A 19,164-nucleotide genomic window follows, 5' to 3' on the forward strand; every position below is an offset into this window, starting at 1 on the left:
GTGACGTAGGCCACCCTGTTCTGCAGTCTCCCGCAAACAGAGCCCTAGAACACAAGTTGCATCTGGCTCTTCGGCTCAGCATAACTGTTGAGTTTCCTTGATGCTCTTTATTTCGGGGCAGCGTCTGGTGTGAATGTGCTGTGCTGTCTGCAGACGGCCGGGCTCGTAGGCGGTCCCCAGCTGTTTGCTGTCGGGGTAGCGGCTGCGACCCTCTGTGTGCACGTCTTGGCGTGGACACGGGTTTTCGCTGCTCACGGGTGCACACCCCAGGGGTAGGTACGGTTCGTGTAGGTTTCACTTGTAAGAAGCTACCAGACGGCCTTCCCTCTAGGAACGCTCCACGTGCAGTGTTGATGTTTTAAATGTGAGCCGTTCTGTGAGGTGTGCGCTGGTGTCTCCTTGTGGTTTTAAAATTTCCATTTCTCTGATAGCTAATGAAACAGAGCGTCTCTCATGGGCTCACTGGCCTCTTACAGGTCTTCTTTTACAAAGCGTATGTTCAAATCTTCTGTCCATTTAAAAAATGCGGTTGTCTTCTTAGTTGCAGGAATTCCTTATATATTCTGGAAACAAGTCTTTGTCAGAAATGTATATCAAATATTTTCTCTCACTTTTTATGGCTTGCCTTTTTTTTTTTTTCCTTAACAGTGTCTTCTCAAGAATACAAGTTTATATTTTTGGTGAAGATCAGTTTATTTTCTTCTACACTTTGTGTGTCCTAAGAAATCTTTGCACGCCCCTTGTCACAGACTCTGCTGTGTTTTCTCCTGAAAGTTTATGGTTTTAGCTTTTATGTGTATTCAGATTTAATGTAGGTTCGTGATCCTTCTCAAATTGTGTATGGTCTAAGGTTAAGAGTAGAAGGGCCTTTTTTTTTTTTTTTTTTTTGCATATTCACATCCAGCTGCTCAACACCATTTGTTGGAAACAGTTTTTTCCTCGTTGGACTACCCTGGCATCTTTGCTAAATAAAACGGACAGTGTAGGCATGAGTCACTTCTGGATGCTCCCCTCTGTGCCACTGATCTATAGGACTTCTCCACCGGTAGCGCACGCTCTTGATTACTGTAGCTGGTGGTAAGTCTAGGAGTCAGGTTGTGTACATCCCCTAACTGTAGACTTTCTTAAAATTGGTTTTGGCTCTTCTAAGTGCTTTGCATTTCCATATAAATTTTAGGATTATCTTGTTAATTTTTACCAAAAAAGTCAGCTTTGGATTGGGACTGTTGTAACAAAAGATTTGGAGAGAACTGAGGTCTTAAAAATCCTGAGTCTTTCCATAAATCTGCTATAGCTTTCCATTTATTGAGGTCATTAGTTTTTCTCAGCAATATTTTATAATTATCATTGTTACAGAAATTGTATATATTGTTAAATATATCCCTAAGAACTTCATGTTTTTGGATTTTATTGAAGATGATTATTTGCTGAAGTCTTTAGAAATACGTGATTTTTGCATTTTGATCTTATATCCTTATGACCTTGCTCAGCTCCCTCATTCTAGCATCTTTTCCAAAGATTCCTTAGCACACAATCACGTCATCAACAAATAGAGACGGTTTTATTCTTTCTTTTGCAATCTATGTGCCTTTTTACTTGTTTTGCCCCATTGCATTGGCTACCATCTCCAGGACAGTGTTCACTAGAAGTGCTGAGAGTGGGCATCTTTGCCTCGTTCCCAATCTTAGGGGGAAGGCATTTAGCCTTTAACCATTAGGTATGATATTAGCCGTGGGTTTTATGTAAATCTTCTTTCTTAGGTTGGAGTTCACTTATATTCCTGGTTTGCAAGAGTTTTTATCATCAGCGGGTGTTGAATTTTGTGAACTGTTTTTTTTCTTCATCTGTTACGTAATGATGTTTTTCCTCCTTTACTCAATTAATATGGTGGAGTACATCAATTGGTTTCAAATGTTAAACCAACTGTGCTTTCTAGACAAACCTTAGTCATGCTGTATTATGTTGCTGTAGTCTCTTCTTTTGTGTTCATAAGAGATACTGGTCTCCAGTTTTTTTTTTTTTTTTTAAAGATTTTTATTTATTTATTTGACAGAGAGAGACACAGCGAGAGAGGGAACACAAGCAGGGGGAGTGGGAGAGGGAGAAGCAGGCTTCCCGCTGAGCAGGGAGCCCGATGTGGGGCTCGATCCCAGGACCCTGGGACCATGACCTGAGCCGAAGGCAGATGCTTAATGACTGAGCCACCCAGGCGCCCCTCCAGTTTTATTTTCTTGTAATGTCTTTGGTCTTAGTATCAGGGTGATGCTGGCCTCATAAAATGAATAGAAAGTGTTTACTCCTCTTTTGCAAGAGTTTTTCTGTGCTATTTTTTATTCCTTTAATGTTAGAAGTCACCAATGAAGTCACCTGGATGTTGAATGTTTTTTTGTGGAAAAATCTTGTTGATACGAATTAATGTCTTTATGTAGAGCTGTTAGATTTTTACATCTTCCTGAGTCAATTTTGTTAGCAACTTGTGTCTTTCAAGGAATTTGCCCATTTTATCAAGGTTTTCAAATTTATTGACATAATTTTCATAGTGTTTTAAAATATCAACTTTGCTGTGGTTTAGTTCACATGTAATGAACCACATTAAAGTGAACGACTGAGTGGATTTTGACATACACCCCCCCATGAAATCACTGCCCTTACAATTAAGGTACAGAACATTCCCATCATGCCTCATTCTCTCTGCAGTGGCTCCAACCACTGAGGTGTTGTGCCACTGGACCTTAGTTTGCATTTTTTAGAATTTCATAGAAATGGAGAATACATTATGTACTCTTTTATTTTCACTCAGCAGAATGATTTTGAGATTCATATTGCTGCATGTATCAGTATAATGAATAATGTTCCATTGGTTGGACCACGTTTGTTTATCCATTCACTTGTAGACATTTGTGTTTCCAGTTATTGGCTGCTGTGAACACTTGTGCACAAGTCTTTGTGTGGCATGCCTTTTAATTTCTCGTGAGTAAACACCTAGGAATGAAATGGCTGGGTAGTGTCAGGTACATGTTTGACTTGTGAAGAAACTGCCAGTTGTTTTCCTAAGTGGCTGTGTTATTTTACATTCCTACCTGCAAAGTGTAGACTTTCAGTTGTCCTACATCCTCACCAATACTTGGCATTGTCATTCTTTTTGATTTTAGTCATTTTAATGGGTATGTAGTGGGGTTACATTGTGGTTTTAATTTGTATTTCCCTAGCGTCTGTTAATGTTGAGCATCTTTTTATATGCTCATTGGCCATTTTGTGAAGTGTTTGTTCACATCTTTTGGCCATTTAAAAAATTGGATTGTCTTATTTTTGATAAGAGGATTTTCTTTTCTTTTTTTTTTGGTAAGTTTATCAGATAGTTTCTCCCATTCTGTGGCTTGCTTTTTATTTTTCAACAATGTTTTTTGAAGAGTAAGCATTTTTAATTTTGATAAAGTCCAGCATGTTAATTTTTTTTATGGTTCATACTTCTTGTCTCTTATCTAAGAACTACTTTTCCCAAGGTCAAAATTTTTCTTTGCTTCCTCTTTTAAGTTTTATAATTTAGCTTTTACTTTTTTTTAAATATAATTTTTAATTCTTCCTTTTTTTTTTTTTTTTTTTAAAGATTTTATCCATCTATTTGAGAGAGAGAGACAGAGATAGTGACAGAGAGCATGAGTGGGGAGGAGAGGGAGAAGCAGGCTCCTCGCCGAGCAGGGAGCCTGACGCGGGGCTCGATCCCAGGACCCCGAGACCACGACCCGAGCTGAAGTCAGAGGCCCAGCCAACTAAGCCACCCAGGCGCCCCGGCTTTTACTTTTAGAGCAGTTGGTCCCCACCCCCATCTGTTGGATATGCAGTGATATCACCTCTTTCTGATGTTGGCAATTTGTGTTCCTTCATCATTCTTAACAATTTTGTTGATCTTTTCAAAGAACAATTTTTACCTTAATTTTCCTTGTTTTTCCATTTGCCAATGTGCCTGCCAAAGGGCTCTTCTGGGTCTTTCTCCTCGGGAGCCCGTGAAGGGAAGGCCCTGCCCAAACACCCTGTGATGAGAGCTCCCCACCTTCCAGAGGGGTGGTCATCCCAGGGCAGGGACCCGGGGCACTTGGGTGTTTTCTTCTTTTCTGTGTTGTCTATATTTTTGCTGGTTATTCTATACTGTAAAACACAAACTTCATATTAATGAAAAGAAAGTTTGGTATCCCCTCCATCTCCAAGACAGCAAGGGGAGGAGGGACAGGTTGTTGTTGGTGGCCGGGACACTTGGGTCTCCATGGCAGGAAGGAGCCTGTCCTCACACTGACCCAACTCTGTTCACTTTGCCTTCTGAGTTGGACGATGTTTGAAGATCATGAGAAGGTACTTAGAAATGTTACCTTTAGAAGTTTCTGTATCAAAGTGACCTCTGTCCTCTGCAGGAGAAGTACAGTATCGGGGAGCCCACGGTGCCATCCACCATCGCGGAGGAGTTCACCTACAACCCGTTCATGAGAGTGAGGTGAGGGGGCACTCCAGGGATGTCTGCACCTCTGCCTCACCCAGCCCAACAGTGTCCACTCCCCAGCCCCCCTGCAGACCCCAAATGGTGGAGGCTGCCCTGAACTCTTTATCAAGCACTGCATAGCCTAGGATGCAGGTACCTCTTCTCAGAATGGGGGGATGCTTTCCTTGTGCCCTGGCAAGAGTTTGGGGTCCTTTCTGACCCTGGAGGGTCTCGGGGAGCTTCCACCTGGGCTCTGACCGACGCCAGTGGGGAGTTGGTGTTCCCACCCTCTGGGTTGCCGGCAGGACAGCTTGGCCAGCGTGTCTTCCAGTTAGGAACATGTAAGCTGGCCGCTGGCTGTAGCATTTCATTTTTTAAGAACGTCCCAACTTCTGCTGGCTCTTTTTGTCCCCGGCGCCCTGGTAGAGGCGGTGGGCTGGGTGAGCATGGTGTGCAGCCTGGTGTTTGGCTTCCGCAGGGAGAAGACCGTACAGCAGCATGCTGGCGAGACTGACCCCGTGACCACCATGAGGGCCATCCGCAAAGAGAAGGACCATTTCAAGGTGCCCCGGGACTGAGGCGGCTGTGGGGCCTGGGCTGCCCGTGGCCGCCACCGCTCTCAAGCACATTTGGGTATTCAGATGTTTTAGATAAATTTCCTGCCAGGAGTGCAGGAAATCCAGTCTTGGTTTAATTTTAAATTAATCTCAAAGCCCTTTGCCCGTGTTATCAGATGTTCTAATGCATATTTATAAGAGAAGTTGAAAGTGTATTCCTGGATGCTCAGCTTGCAGATTGTGTGTTCTGTCTGGCCTCCGGTGCGGGTGGGAGGACCCAGTGGGGACAGACGAGGCTCAGGGTGCGGCCAGACCGAGGGCACAATGGGGGCAGGAAGGGCTGTCTCCAACCGGCTCGTTTTTGCATCTGGAGGTCTTTCTCTGTTCTGGATGTTGTCCCTTTGGCTTTGATCTGTGGGGGAGAACGGTGCCGGGAGCGCTGTCCTGGCAGCTGCTGGCTGCTCCCAGTTAGGAGTTCTCCAGCTGAGGTTGTGTGTTGCCTCTCTCCCTAGACGTCCTCAGGCCGCTCAGGTCCTATGTCCAGGTCCTGGGCAGGCATGGGGCTCCCATTGATCTGCTGCTGCCGTGTGGGCCATGGTGCTGCACGGCTGGGAAGCACGGAGTCCTTCCTGTCCTAAGATGATGACCCTTAGATGGAGCCGGAGCCCCCCTGCTTCCCGGGGTTGTCATGGAATGGGGTTTGCATGGGACCTTCTAGATGTTTTGTTGTACAGCCCTGGAAATAGCCTGGGCATCTCAGGGTGCGTCGTGGTGCTGCCAGGCTGTACCCATCCGCGCTGGAGAGTGCGCATCCGGGGCGGACCTGTGGCGGTGGGCCCGTGCCCCTGGGGCCTGTGGGGCATTGCCGGTGTCCCCTGGTGCGTGTGTCCCCCGTCTGCCGCTAGCATCCCCCATGGTCCCCCTGCTCTCTTGGTCCCTGTGCTCCCAACTGCACATGGAAATGTCAAACAGTAGACAAAATATTTATAAAATATACGGAACAGAGAGAAAAACACGCCCCATCACCCAGCCTCTATGGGCCAAGAGCCCCGAATATTAGCTGTTGTCCTTTGCATGTGTTGTCTTTGGTGAGGGGGTCCTGCTGGGCCACCCCCACGGGCTCTGGAGCCAGACATGTGGCTGAGGTCTTGGGTCTGCGACGTGAGGCTCCAAAACGCTCATGCGGGCGCTGCATGCCGGCCACGGAGAGCAGGCATTTCGACTCAGGAGAACGTTCTGGCCCATGTCTGCCACACCTGTGTGCAACCCGCCGTGGGGTGGCCTGCTGCCGCCCCGGGGAGGCTGGATCCCGTTCCGCACGCATGCTGCCCACTCGGGTTTCCTCCCCTGGACCGCTGCTTCGCCTGGGGGGCCCCCCCCTTTTCTCCCGGGCTTTGCTCTCGCTGGTCACACGGGGCCTTTGTTTCCCGCCATGCGTGTCGGCAGTCATTCCCCAGGTGGCTGCTGGCTTCGTACTCTGGCGTCTCATTGAAGAAATCCTTCCTGTGGTCAAGTGCACGGTACACATTCACCTTTCCCTCCTCTGCTGCCTTCCCGTTAGTCCATCCAGGAGTCCGGTGCTTGCTTCTGACCCCCCGGTCTGCGGTTCCCGTGAAAGTGCTGTAGATGCTGGTGGCCAGCACTCTTCCTTCCCCCCCCGGGGGTGGGTGCCCACTCGTCTGTCCCTCGGGGCGAGCACCCAGGGGTGCAGACCTGTCCTGTGGCCCCACAGTCCGTGTTACAGCTGTAGGATAATTCTTCATTTCCAGGAAGGGACACAGCCCAACTTTGTCCTTCAGGAGAGTCTTGGCCGTTTGCCCTTATGTATAAATATTAGGTGTTTATGGCTGGGGTCGGGACAGGAATGATACTGTGATGCGCTGGATTTCTGGAGTTCTTGTGATGCAAGTTTCAAGTTACGAACTTGCCACTTGTCCAGCATTAGGTCTCTGCTGCTCTCTGTGTTGGCTAAAACCCAACTCTGACGCTGAGTACCCCTGTCCATGCAGCCCTGCAGCTGGAGGGCTCGCTCCCCAGCAAGACCGCTCTGGCCTCCGACAGCAGCAGTCACCGCGGGCTCCCGCAAGGGGGCGTCCTGGCGCTGCTCGGCCGCACCGATCCCCGCGGGGGAGTCCGTGCGGCCGGTGTGGGCTGTGGTGGTGGCCCGCCTGGCTGCAACAGCAGACGGTCCCGTTGACCTCTCTCGCTCAGTCACTCACGGGACGGCTCCTAGAATGCTGAGACGTGCTGCCGTTGCGATTTTATAGTTTGATTATAAAGGGTACAAAGCAGGGCCCCAGGGCGAGGTCTGGGGAGCCCGGAGCGCTGAGCCGCGTGCTCTCTGGAACGCCGTGTGTCACCCTCCTGGCCCATCTAAGCCAGCGCTGACGTGCAGTGGGGTGTCACTGCATCGTCCCTGGGATCGCTGGCCATGTGCGCGGTGTGACCGTCCCCCTTGTGTCAACCCCCGTGCGGCAACAGCTCCTGGGAACGACAGTCCGCACCCCACCCCGTGGGGAGTTTCAAGGGCTCCAAGGCTCCCTGCCCGAACTAGGGAGATGGCAGGCAGACCACCAGACAGCAGATGCCTTCCCACCGGGTGCTGACTCTCTCCCGAGGGGCCAGCTCTCGGAACGTCCAGTACCTGGTACTTGGTCCTTTGACGCTGCTATAAATGGTGTCTTTTTAAATCACTCCAGGGTCAGGAACGTAGAGCAGTGCAGTCAGCTTTGCTCCCGGGAACCTGCTCATTCCTGCCTGAGCTCCGTATCCTTTGTGAACCTTCTATGGTCCCGCTGCTGGGACTTTAGTTCCCTGGGTCTCCCGTGTTGAGGTGAGGCGAGCGGGACCACGGCCCTCGTCCCCAACCTCACTGACGGTTTCCCCTGAGTGCAGCCGCTGTGGTCGAGGCTGAGCTGCTCTGGGGGTTCAGTGTGAACAGACTGAAGCCTCTGCCCTCGTGGAGCTTCTGTCCGGGTGGAGGAAGCACTGGAGAAAGTCAGGCAAGGAGCAGGAAGTGTGGGGGCTGGGCAGGCCTTGCTGAGGTGGTGCTGTGAGCAACTGAAGGCTCGAAGGAGCCAGCCGTACAGATACCTGGAGAGAAAAGAAAGTGCCAAGGCCCTGGGGCAGGGCTTTGGCTGAGGCGTGGGGAGCAGCAGATGGGACATGGGAGCACCTTGGCATCCACCTGAAGACGTGCGCTGGCGGGCAGAGGGCGCCTCTACCAGCATTTCTCCGAGGGCCGTGGCGGGGCTGCCGGAGAGGCGAAGGGCTTCCCAGTGAGCTGAGCGGGAGGCCCCAGCCTCTGCCCCAGCCGGGATCTGAGCTGTGCGTGCAGGGTTGCGGGGAGACAGAAAGGGGCCCACAGAAGGCCCATGGGGCTGGGTTTGGGCAAGTGGAGGTCGAGTTGCCTGTGAAGCACCCCGAGATGGGGGGCAGTGGGCAGAGGAACGTCAGGGTAGGTTGAGGCTGGAAATGCACCCTAGGGGGTCGCCAGCATGCAGGGGAGTCCTGCAGGCGGGAGGTGCTCACTGGGCGGTGAGGTCAGGATGGCGGGTGCCAGAGAGGTGCCAGGAGGAGGGGCAGGTGTGCGGGACAGAAGTTTGGCCAGAAGTCACCCCAAATGGGAGCTGGGTCTCCTCACATAGTCTCCTTTGGTGGATTCTGCACAGTTATGTTCTCGACGTGCTGTCTCCTCGGGCTCCCGCTGCTGGCCGGGCGTGGACACCTTGCAGAAGCCCATCTGCTGTTGGCAGATAATAAAGGGACTGGAGTGTTTGCTCTTTGCGAGTCTGAAGAAGGTAAATTCTAGTATGAGCCTGATGTTTTCAACAGTTACAGGGCTGTTACTTCTCTTGTTCTTCAGCCACTTGGGGAGGTGTCTTTCTTTCCAGTATTTTCTTTTTTTTAAAAAATCTTAAGTCATCTCCACACCCACCACGAGGCTCAAACCCAAAACCCTGAGGTCCAACCATATGCTCTGCTGACTGAGCCGGCCAGGCACCCCTCTTTTTTCAGAAGGGTCTGGGGTGCCCTCCCGCTCCATGACATCTTGCTGTGGCTCCTACCTTCTCAGCTCCTTGGGGCTGTCATCTTTCTGAACAAGAAGGTGAAGCTGGAAGCTCACCCGAGGCGTCCGGCGTGGAGCGCTGAGCGTGGCTGAGGGGACTTCCGTGGTTTCTCTCCTTCGTGTCTTCCCTGCCATGGACTGACTTCCCGTGGGGCATGAGCACAGAGCCCGGGCGTCTGCCGCCCTTGCTCCTGACTCCTGACCTAGGACCTCTGCTGCCCTCAGAGGGGTTTTATTTGGAAGTATTTCTTTAGGGCTCTGTGACCTGTTTTCCTCTGGGGGGGGGGGGTCTCTGCTCTTGGATGTGGCCCTGGGTCACGTGCTGGTCCCGTGTGGTGCACTTCTCTGCAGCTACGAAATCGCTTGGGCTTTACCAATCTTAAAAATGTTTTATTAGGTGAGGGTCACAGCAGTGACCCAAGTGTACAGTTCAGGGGCACTGAGCACTCCCACACCCCTAGTAACCCCACGCTTTTCATCATTAATCGGTCAGTAAAACCGTAAAAGGTTTCTCCTGGTTCACCTACTTCTACAGACGCTGAGTCTGAGTTGGAGCAGCAGAGAGGCCTGGGAAGAATTGGATCTTGGTGGGTCTAGGACAGAGTCTGATGTAGGGGCTGCACCCCTGTGTGAGCCCAGGACTGTGTGTGAAGGGTCAGCCCTTAGCAGAGGTGGGGGTCAAGCCCATGTGGGGTCCCACTGTGGCCAGGTGGGTGTGTGTGTGTGGGGGAGAGGAGACAGGACACTGCGTCTGTTCCTTCCCTGACCCAGAGAGGCTTCTCATCTGTCAGCTAATATAAGTTGGAACCCAACTTCTTAATAAGCTTCTGTTGAAGCAACGAATGCCTCGTGTCTAGTCTGGGGCGGGGGACGGGCAGTCACTGAGGAAAAGAATACTGCTTTACACTTGACCCCGTAAGTAACACCGTAGTTCAGAAATTGAAAGGAAAACAGGTAACGTAACAAAAATTAGATTTTTTTTTAAATTAAATTTTTTTTTTTTAATGTTTATTTATTTATTTATTTATTCATGAGAGTCAGAGAGAGAGAGAGAGAGGCAGAGGCAGAGGGAGAAGCAGGCTCCCCGCCTAGCAGGGAGCCCGATGTGGGACTCGATCCCGGGACCCCGGGATCATGACCTGAGCCGAAGGCAGACGCTTAACCATCTGAGGCACCCAGGCGCCCTAAATTAAATTTTGAGAGAGCGCGTGAGCAAGCCGGGGGAGGGGTGCAGAGGGAGAGAATCGCAAGCAAAATCCCCCCCTTCCCGAATGTGAAGCCCAATGTGGGGCTCAGTCTTGTGACCCTGAGATCATGACCTGAGCCGAAACCAAGAATCCTGATGCTTAACCGACTGAGCCACGCAGGCGCCCTAAGAAACAGAGGTTTAAATTCTCCCGAAGAGGTAGACAGCCTGGATGACCTGTCACCAAGGACGCAGGAGGCGCAGAGTGCACGCTTCCCCCACGGGATCACCTGTGTTCAGAACAGCCCACCCATGTGGCATTCTTCAGCACAGACCACAGCGTAAGCCACACAACTAGTCATCGTGAATTTTAAAAGACCCAAACAATGAAGTATGTTCGCTAACTCCAGCAGAATTATTTCCCTCCGGCAGAATGAAGTCTGGACGCCCCTGCCTCTGGAAAGAACAGCTCTCTGAACAGCATGTGGGTCAGGAGGAGTGAAAATTGAAAGTACACCAATGTTTGTGGGACACAGCAAAGCCCAGAGCCTCACAGAAAACAAGAAAGGCCTCTATCTTAAAAACTAGAGAAAAGAGCAAACAAGACACAAAGAAGAAAAAGGAAAATCAGCAAAATAGAAAACAGAAAACCCAAAAGTTAGTTCTTTGAAAAGATCACGAAGTTGACAAACCCACAGTTAAGACTGGCCAACAAAGAACACACATCACCAAAATCACACGGGAGAGGGGACAGCGCTACCCCTCCCCTCAGAACTAAGCGTCAGGACTCTCAGGGAATGCTAGGAAAACCACCCTGGCCCGTTCCTAGAAAGGCACAGATCACGTAAATGGACTCAGAAGGAAACAGTAAGTCAGAATAGACTGTAGCAAGAAATTGAACTGATACGAGGTCTGAAGTCTTCATGTAGAGGAAGAGCCCAGCAGCTCCACCAAGCATTCTGTCCATGACACCACTCACTCACAAACTCGGAAAAAAACAGAGGGAGCTTCCCCACCCCTCCTGAGAGGCGAGCGTTGTCCCGACACCAAAGCCACAGACGTCACGAAAGAAGACTAGAGATCAGTGTCCCTTGTGAACCGTGAGATGTCAAATTCGCAACAAAAGATCAGTAACCCAAGTACAGCAACATCTGTACAGCAACATGCTGAGCACGACCAAATATTTATCACAGGAATGTCAGTCGGCTAGACATGCAACAATCAACAAACATCGTAGCCCATCCTCATGGAATAAAGGACAAAATCCACAGGATCAGCTCAATGGAAGCAGCAAAACACTGGACAAACCCACACACCCATAAGAAGTGTCCAATCACGAACAGAAGGCAGCTTCCTGGGCCTCAGGATAAAACACACCTGCATGAAGGTCTCAACAGCAGAGCATCCGATGGTGACAGACCTGGTGCTCGAGGCAGTAAGTCAGACCCCAGCCGCTCCGGACTCAAAGCGCCTGCCGGGCTGCTTCCTCCTGGAGGCCCCAGAGAGTCTGCTTCCCCGCCTGGTCCTCCTGCCAGAGGTGCCCTCGTTCCTTGGCTCCTGATGTCCTTCCCATATATTCCAACACCAGCAGCTGTGGGTGGAAGCCTCCCATGGTCTCCCACCTGCCCCCGGAGCCCCCTCTTCCACTGTTAAGGACCTCTGTAATGACACTGGGTCCACCTCAAAAATCCACGTTAGTCCCACTGTCTAGGCCAGCCGATTAGCAACCTCTACTCCCTGTTGCCGTGTGGCCGAACACGGTCGTGATTGTAGAGGTGAGGACGGCTATCCCTCTGAGAGCATTATTCTGTCACAGTGTCCGAATTCATGGTGACCGACTGAACACTCACCTCTAAAACCAGGAGTGAGGCGAGGCATGTCTGCACTTGCCCCTGTACTAGGCGTGGTACTGGACGTGCAGTAAGACCAAAGAAACCACAAAAAAACCACAGTAGAATGCAGACTAGAAAGGAAGAAGGAAAAATGTCCTTATTCATAGACTAGATGACCCCATAAGGAGCTAATCCTAGGGATCCAGATATACATACGAACCCAGGACTGATAAGTTTGTTTAGCCAAGTCCAGGATACAAGATTAGTGAAAAAAAAATCCATTCCATTTCTACATGCTAATAACTGGAAATGGAATTAAGGTGATTCCATTCACGGTAGCGCCGAACTAATAAGATACTTAGAAATTACTTTATCGAAAACAGTGCAAGATTTATAAAGAAGATCTAAGTAAACGGAAAGGTGCTCTGTATCCCTTGATTAAAAGATTTTTGTGATCCAGTGTGAGGCACACGGAAAGCATGAGCCAGAAAAGAAAAAAATAATAGAGTGAACTTAGTCAAAATAAACTTTTGCATTTTAAGAAACAGTATGTCTTTTTTTTTTTTCTCAAAGTAGGCTCTACACCTAGCATGGAGCCCCACGCAGGGCTTGAACTCACGACCCGGAGATGGAGACCTGAGCTGAGATCAAGAGTCTGACGCTTAATTGACTGAGCCACCCAGGTGCCCCATTTTTTAAAATATGGATAACCCACAGACTGGGAAAAATATTTGCAAATATTATACCTGATAACCTATAATCCATAAAGTCTTGGAACTCAGAAAACAACTTAAGAGCGAGCAAGACTTAGCTAGAGCTCGCACCCAGGACGACAGAGCTGAGCGCCCCGGGAAACGGTACTGAGCGTTAGTTGTCAGACACAGACTCAGAATAGCCGGGCGTGTAAAACTCTGCACGCCCAATGCTGGGCAGGATGTGCAACCACTGGAATGCTCGTACTTCCAAAGTTTTTTAAAAAGTTAGACCTAAGGGGTGCCTGGCAGGCTCAGTCAGTGGAGCGTGCGGCTCTGGATCTTGGGGTTGTGAGTTTGAGCCCCACGTTGGGTGCAGAGATGACTTAAAATCTTTAAAAGTTACACCTAAATACCACGTGAGCCAGCAACTCCACTTGTAAGAATCTACCCAAGAAGCATGAAACACGTCCATACGGATAGTCGTAGACAAATGCTGGCAACAACGTCCCAGCAGCCCCCGGATGGAACAATCCAGACGTCCCTCAGCTCAGCGGGTGAACGGATCCAGCGGCGGCCCATCCCTGCCATGGCCTGCTGTTCAGCCACAGCTCGGCTCGAAGGACTCCAGGCTGCTGTGTGGGCGAGCGCAGAAAAGCCCGCCCGCTGGCCACGGGGAGACACACGAGCTCCCGAGGCTGGAGCGGGGGGCCGTGTACCTGGTCCCAGTAAGGCCGTTTTAGGGGAGGACTGTCGGTGGCGGCGTCGCACTCGTCAACGCCCTTCAGGAGTTCTCAGCCTAGACAGACGGAAAGTGGAACAGAGGAAGACAAGAGGGAACAGTCTCAAAAAGTTAGAAGCCATCCAGGAAAAAAACAGCGTGCGCGAGATCGTGACAGAGGCGTATGGAAATGCTGAGCGACACCAGGGAAGATCTGAGGAGGAGACTGTGTACCACGTGCGGGGGCGTGGGGTCCGTTCTGCACAAACTTCAGCACAACCCACACTCCCATAGGCTCCGGTTTCGGTTCAGACACTGGTGAGCTGCTCGCACGGCCTAGGAGGGCTCGCACGGGGTCCCGCACACGTTCCCCCACCTCCAGGCTCGTGGGCAGGGGACCCGATGTGTTCCCGAGGTGCTTCAAGAGCATTATGTTTAAGTCCACGTGCCATAGTGGCCGTGAAACCACCAAGACTGAGAAGTCCAGCTCAGCACAGAACGTCTCGGGAAGCCGCATTAAAACGAACTCTTGCCAGAAATGACGAAGAGAGCGGAAAGGCATGCTCCAGGGCGGAAGGATACGCTGCCCACGTACGCCTGGTGAAGGACTTGCACCCCCCCCCCCCACCACCGCTGGCTGATGAGCCTGAGGGGCCGTGGTCCCGCTGGTGTTGGAGAAGACCAACGGAATGAAAGCCACCATCCACTCACCTTCGGGCCTTGGGAACAGGGTGGCGGTGGGGCGTGCAGGACACCCCTCAGCCCCAGGATGTGGTGACCTGCTAACTACTCGGGAAGGCTCGACCTCACCTGCCCAGAAGACACGCACCTGGATCCCAGTAAGTCCACCGAGGGCCCACAAGCTCGCGGCACTGTCCACGGGCAGTAGGTGGGTGAGTGCGTCCTGAGGCGCGAGCGAGGATGTGGGGACAGCTGTGTGTACGAGCTGGCTGAATCGCACGTCACACGAGCAGCCAGACCCAGCGCTTGCGTGGGTCCCCACACACCTGAGGCCAGACGCCTCGGGGAGACCCTCAGGGGGCCGACTCCCTGAGTGGCGGGGGGCTGACTGTGGGTGTTGCTGCGGCGAGCACCCGCCCCAGCGGCCAGGTCCCGTGGAGCGTTTCGGCCATGCAGGCCCAGCCGGGGTTTACAGAAAGAGCCCTGTCTCCTCCCGCCGCACACCCTCCCTTCCTAGCCTGCCGAGAGCTCGGCGGAACGTGCTGAGTCGGCACTTTGTGCTCTGTAAACGCGTGTTTACCGTGTCAATTTCTGGGCGTGCACTTTCTCTGGCAGATCTATAATTTCTCAGAACAGAGGCTGAGAACCGACCTGGAAATCAATCAAAGCTCAATAAAGGGACAGATAAAGCCGCCCCCACCCCTGGCACCAGGAGCTGTGGGCCAGACAGGGGCGAAGTGGGGGTAGGGGGAACGGAGAGGGGCGCCGTAGCTGCCCCCCAGCCCTCCCTGCCGCGCTGCCTCCGCCTGGCCAGGAAGTACACTGCAGAGTCTCCCGAACCTCCACCAGCCCTGCTCCTCCTCTCAAGGGGAGCCCGGCCGCGCCCTCGTCCACTCGCCTCTGCCCTGCTGCTCGAATCACCTCTTCCTGGGGGCTGGCCACGCGCAGTGCAGCCCTCCAGCCCTGCCTCTACCGAGGACCCCTCCCCGGCTGTGCCAGCCGCGCCCAGGGCGGGTGGATGAGGGTGCGGCCGGGCTCCCTTTGCTTGAGCAGCCAGGGGCCATGCTGGCTGTCAACTTTCTTCCCCGCCTGACCTGGGGCTGACCTCAGGCCATGCACTGGGCGGTCATCCTGTGCAGAACGGGCTGGTCATGGCCCCCCAGGAGCTCTGGAGGACAGCTTGGCTCCCAGAGCAGGTGGAGGCTGGTCCTGCGGCCACAAGACCTGGCCCCCAAGGCCAGGCCTCCCTCCACTCTTTCTGGGAGGGCAGTGCTAGGGAAAGCAAACACGAGGGGGCCGGGGGCCCTGCCGGGTGTTCCTAGAAGAGATTGGGGGGAGGAGGAGTGGTCAGACACCAGCTGACCCTGAAGTCCCAGAAGCTGAAGCTGGGCGGGGCCCCGCGGAGTCCTAATGAGGACCCCACCCAGGTTGTTAGGAAATGGGCAGGGGGAAGGAGGGGGGTGGTCAGCGTGCCAGTCCCATCTCCCACTTAACTCCCACATGGCCGTCTGCTGAGCGGGAGGTCCCCCACAGCTGTCGGAGGGGCCCCCACCCAAGGGCTGGGGGCCAGCCAAACCTGAAGGTGGCTTTGGGGTGAACATGGCCCCCCAGCCTCTCCCCTGCGCTGTCTGCATCCTGGGCATTTGGGACTGATGCTGGGCGCCGGGCACGAGAGGGTTAATGGAATCCGGGCCAGTGGGGCTGGGCTGGGCTGGCCAGCGACAGGGTGCTGGCTGCCCCAGCAGTGGGGGAATCAGAGGGCACGAGCAGCCGGCCCCAGCAGACGCACTCAGCTCGCGGCCCGCCTGTGGCCTTTCTGCACGCGGGATGGCCCCGATTAGAGGTGAGGTGCCCCCAGGGCCCCAGCCCCTCACTCTGGGGGCAGCTAACCCTGTGCCCCCCAAGCCCACGAGGCCAGGGGCAGCCCTAGGGAGGGCTCAGCTTGGGGTGGGCCAACAGCCGAGTGTTGCTGCTGCCGGCCGAGGGATGCACCCTCAGGCTCCTCCACTCCCTCTGCCCACCTCCCCTCTGGTCCCAGGGCCCAGGCCGGGGCGCCAGGCAAGAGCGTGAGTCTCCTCACACCCCACCCCGGAGACCCTTCACTGGGCTGGGCTGCTTCCCTTGCATCCCCTCACGGCCCAGCCCCATGGGGCGGGGGGGTTGCATCCTCTAGCGCTGTCTCTGGCCTCACTCAGACACCCCGAGCCCTCCGAGGGCAGGGACGGGCCCCAATTTGGTGGGCAGCCCCGTGCATGACGCAGGTTTTGGGGTGTTGGTGTGGGGCCCAGCGCCCTTTGTCCTGAAACACCCCTGACCGCTGGTGAGTTGAGGGTGTGGAGTCTCTGTCTGCCCTGAGGCAGGCGCCCTGCTCCTCTCCCTGCCCGAGACCCGGGCTACTTTCCTGGACGTGGGACACACATGCCAGGGAGCACACGGGCGAGGGCCCCCCAGTCCGGGAGCCTAACTGGGGTGGTGTGCGCCCGCTCACTGGCCAGCCCTCAAGGGCAGGAAGCACATACCTACTCAGGCTTTCCCCAGGCCCACCTGGCAGCAGGGCCCCACTCAGTGTCCACGCTGGGGACGCACACGGCCATATGGCCGAATGGCCAGGCGCCCCTACCCTCAGTTCTCTCCAGACCAGTCATCACGACCCTGGCGGGCCTGGCCTGCAGGGTGGAAAGGGTAGTCGGTTCTGAGACAGACGACGTCCCGGCTGTCCTGCCCGGCTCTGCTTCCGACTCCGGCGGGGAGAGAGCGCAGCTCTGAGCTCCCCCCTTCCTCAGGGCCCTCAGCGGCACCGCCTCTTCCGGTCACGTGCTGCGGCCCGGGGCGAGCCCCACGAGTTCCACGCTGGAGCGCATGTGCGGGCTGCGCCCTCGCCCTGGGGCTCACGCCCTCTGGCCCCTCTCCCTGCAGGAGGCCCAGCCCTGGCCGTGCTACTAGTCTGCTGGGCAGTGCTGGGCCCCTGCGGCCCCGAGGGAGCGGAGCCCGGGGCTCCGGGGACCGCCGAGAGCCTGCAGTGCCCGGCCGTCTGCACCTGCGGCCACGACGACTACGTGGACGAGCTCAGCGTCTTCTGCAGCTCCCGGAACCTCACGCGGCTGCCCGACGCCATCCCGGACGGTGCCAGGGCCCTGTGGCTGGACGGCAACAATCTGTCCTCCGTCCCCGCGGCCGCCTTCCGCAATCTCTCCGGCCTCGCCTTCCTGAACCTGCAGGGCAGCGGGCTGGCCAGCCTGGAGCCGCAGGCGCTACTCGGCCTGCAGCAGCTCCGGCACCTGCACCTGGAGCGGAACCAGCTGCGCGGTCTAGCGGCCCGCACCTTCCTGCACACGCCGGGCCTGGCCTCCCTCGGCCTCAGCAACAACCTGCTCGGCCGGGTGGACGAGGGCCTCTTCCAGGGCCTGGCCGGCCTCTGGGACCTCAACCTCGGCTGGAACAGCCTGGCTGTGCTCCCCGACGCCGCCTTCCAAGGCCTGGCCAACCTGCGCGAGCTGGTGCTGGCGGGCAACAAGCTGGCCTACCTGCAGCCCCCGCTCTTCTGCGGCCTGGCCGAGCTCCGCGAGCTGGACCTGAGCAGGAACGCCCTGCGGAGCGTCAAGGCCAACGTGTTCGTCAAGCTGCCCAAGCTCCAGAAGCTCTACCTGGACCACAACCTCATCACTGCCGTGGCCCCCGGCGCCTTCCTGGGCATGAAGGCGCTGCGCTGGCTAGACCTGTCACACAACCGCGTGGGCGGCCTCCTGGAGGACACCTTCCCCGGCCTGCTAGGCCTGCATGTCCTGCGCCTCTCGCACAACGCTATCGCCGGCCTGCGGCCGCGCACCTTCAAAGACCTGCACTTCTTGGAGGAGCTGCAGCTCGGCCACAACCGCATCTGGCAGCTGCCCGACAAGGCCTTCGAGGGCCTGGGCCAGCTGGAGGTGCTCACGCTCAACGACAACCAGATCCGGGAGATGGAGGCAGGCGCCTTCCTCGGCCTCCTCAGCGTGGCCGTCATGAACCTCTCCGGGAACTGCCTGCGGACTCTCCCGCAGCAGGTGTTCCATGGCCTGGGCCGGCTGCACAGCCTGCACCTGGAGCGCAGCTGCCTGGGCCGCATCCGGCCGCACGCCTTCACGGGCCTCTCGGGCCTGCGCCGCCTCTTCCTCAAGGACAACGGCATCGTGGCCGTGGAGGAGCAGGGCCTGGGGGGGCTGGCGGAGCTGCTGGAGCTGGACCTCACAGCCAACCAGCTCACGCACCTGCCCGGCCAGGTCTTCCAGGGCCTCGGCAAGCTGGAGTACCTGCTCCTCTCCGGCAACCGGCTGGCGGCGCTGTCGGCGGACTCCCTGCGGCCCCTGCGGCGCGTCTTCTGGCTGGACGTCTCGCACAACCGCCTGGAGGCCCTGCCTGAGGCCGACCTGCCCCAACTGCGCTACCTGAGCCTCAGGAACAACTCCCTGCGGACCTTCACGCCGCAGGTCCCCGGCCTGGAGCGCCTGTGGCTCGAGGGCAACCCCTGGCACTGTGGCTGCCCCCTGCGGGCCCTGAGGGCGCTGGCCCTGCAGCAGCCCAGCGTTGTGCCGCGCTTCATGCAGGCCGCGCCGGAGGGGGACGACGGCCAGCCGCCCGTGTACGCCTACAACAACATCACCTGCGCCAGCCCCCCGGGCGTCTTGGGCCTCGACCTGCGCGACGTCGCCGAGGCTCATTTCGCTCACTGCTGACCGAGGCGTGGCCTGGCCCGATGCTGCCCCGGGGTCACAACGGCGTCCCCCTCGGGGCGGGGGGGACACGGTACAGCCACGGGGTCCTGCTGGCGTGGGCACCGCCACCACACAGGCCCCGGCCCCCCCCAGCCGTTCCTCATTAAAAGCCATCTGACACATGCGTGTGACCACAGCAGTGTAGCTTTGGGGGGGGGGGGGGAAGGAAAGCTGGGCCCGCACCCTCAGCGCATGTCCCTCCCGGGA

The 19,164-nt window shown here is 55.3% G+C and overlaps 2 protein-coding genes and 1 long non-coding RNA gene across 6 annotated transcripts in view; 2 read left to right on the forward strand and 1 right to left on the reverse strand.

Annotated features, from left to right (window-relative positions):
- Positions 1-5,251, forward strand: part of HAGH (hydroxyacylglutathione hydrolase) — a 17,611-nt gene extending 12,360 nt beyond the window's left edge. For all 3 annotated transcript variants that reach the window (XM_036083305.2, XM_036083303.2, XM_036083304.2), the window contains 2 exons: positions 4,407-4,486; positions 4,950-5,251. In XM_036083305.2, coding sequence (XP_035939198.1) covers positions 4,407-4,486; positions 4,950-5,049 — 180 coding nt within the window. In that variant the 3' untranslated portion in view covers positions 5,050-5,251. The remainder of the gene's footprint in view (positions 1-4,406; positions 4,487-4,949) is intronic.
- Positions 5,116-13,372, reverse strand: LOC118530089 (uncharacterized). The gene is made up of 2 exons (XR_013448955.1): positions 13,285-13,372; positions 5,116-8,770 (listed from the first exon to the last, which is right to left on the reverse strand). It is a non-coding gene; the product is annotated as an uncharacterized LOC118530089 (long non-coding RNA).
- On the forward strand, positions 8,651-19,081 carry IGFALS (insulin like growth factor binding protein acid labile subunit). Of its 2 annotated transcripts, none has more exons than XM_078074982.1 (2): positions 8,651-8,828; positions 17,126-19,081. In XM_078074982.1, exons 1-2 carry the CDS (start codon positions 8,651-8,653, stop codon positions 18,916-18,918), a joined length of 1,971 nt encoding a protein of 656 aa, XP_077931108.1. In that variant the 3' UTR covers positions 18,919-19,081. The 2 variants fall into 2 exon arrangements, with proteins under 2 accessions (XP_077931108.1, XP_035939223.1); XM_036083330.2 differs by lacking the exon at positions 8,651-8,828 and adding an exon at positions 15,890-16,052.
- The last annotated feature ends 83 nt before the right edge of the window (positions 19,082-19,164 follow it).

Source organism: Halichoerus grypus, chromosome 6, assembly GCF_964656455.1.
Source record: "Halichoerus grypus chromosome 6, mHalGry1.hap1.1, whole genome shotgun sequence".
Lineage (NCBI taxonomy): Eukaryota > Metazoa > Chordata > Mammalia > Carnivora > Phocidae > Halichoerus > Halichoerus grypus.

Excerpts from the sequence above, each read along its gene's own strand:
- IGFALS (XM_078074982.1), top strand. The coding sequence starts at position 8,651 with ATGGGAGCTGGGTCTCCTCACATAGTCTCCTTTGGTGGATTCTGCACA. Across the intron at positions 8,829-17,125 it reads TCTTTGCGAGTCTGAAGAAG|GAGGCCCAGCCCTGGCCGTG; the intron begins GTAAATTCTAGT and ends CTCTCCCTGCAG.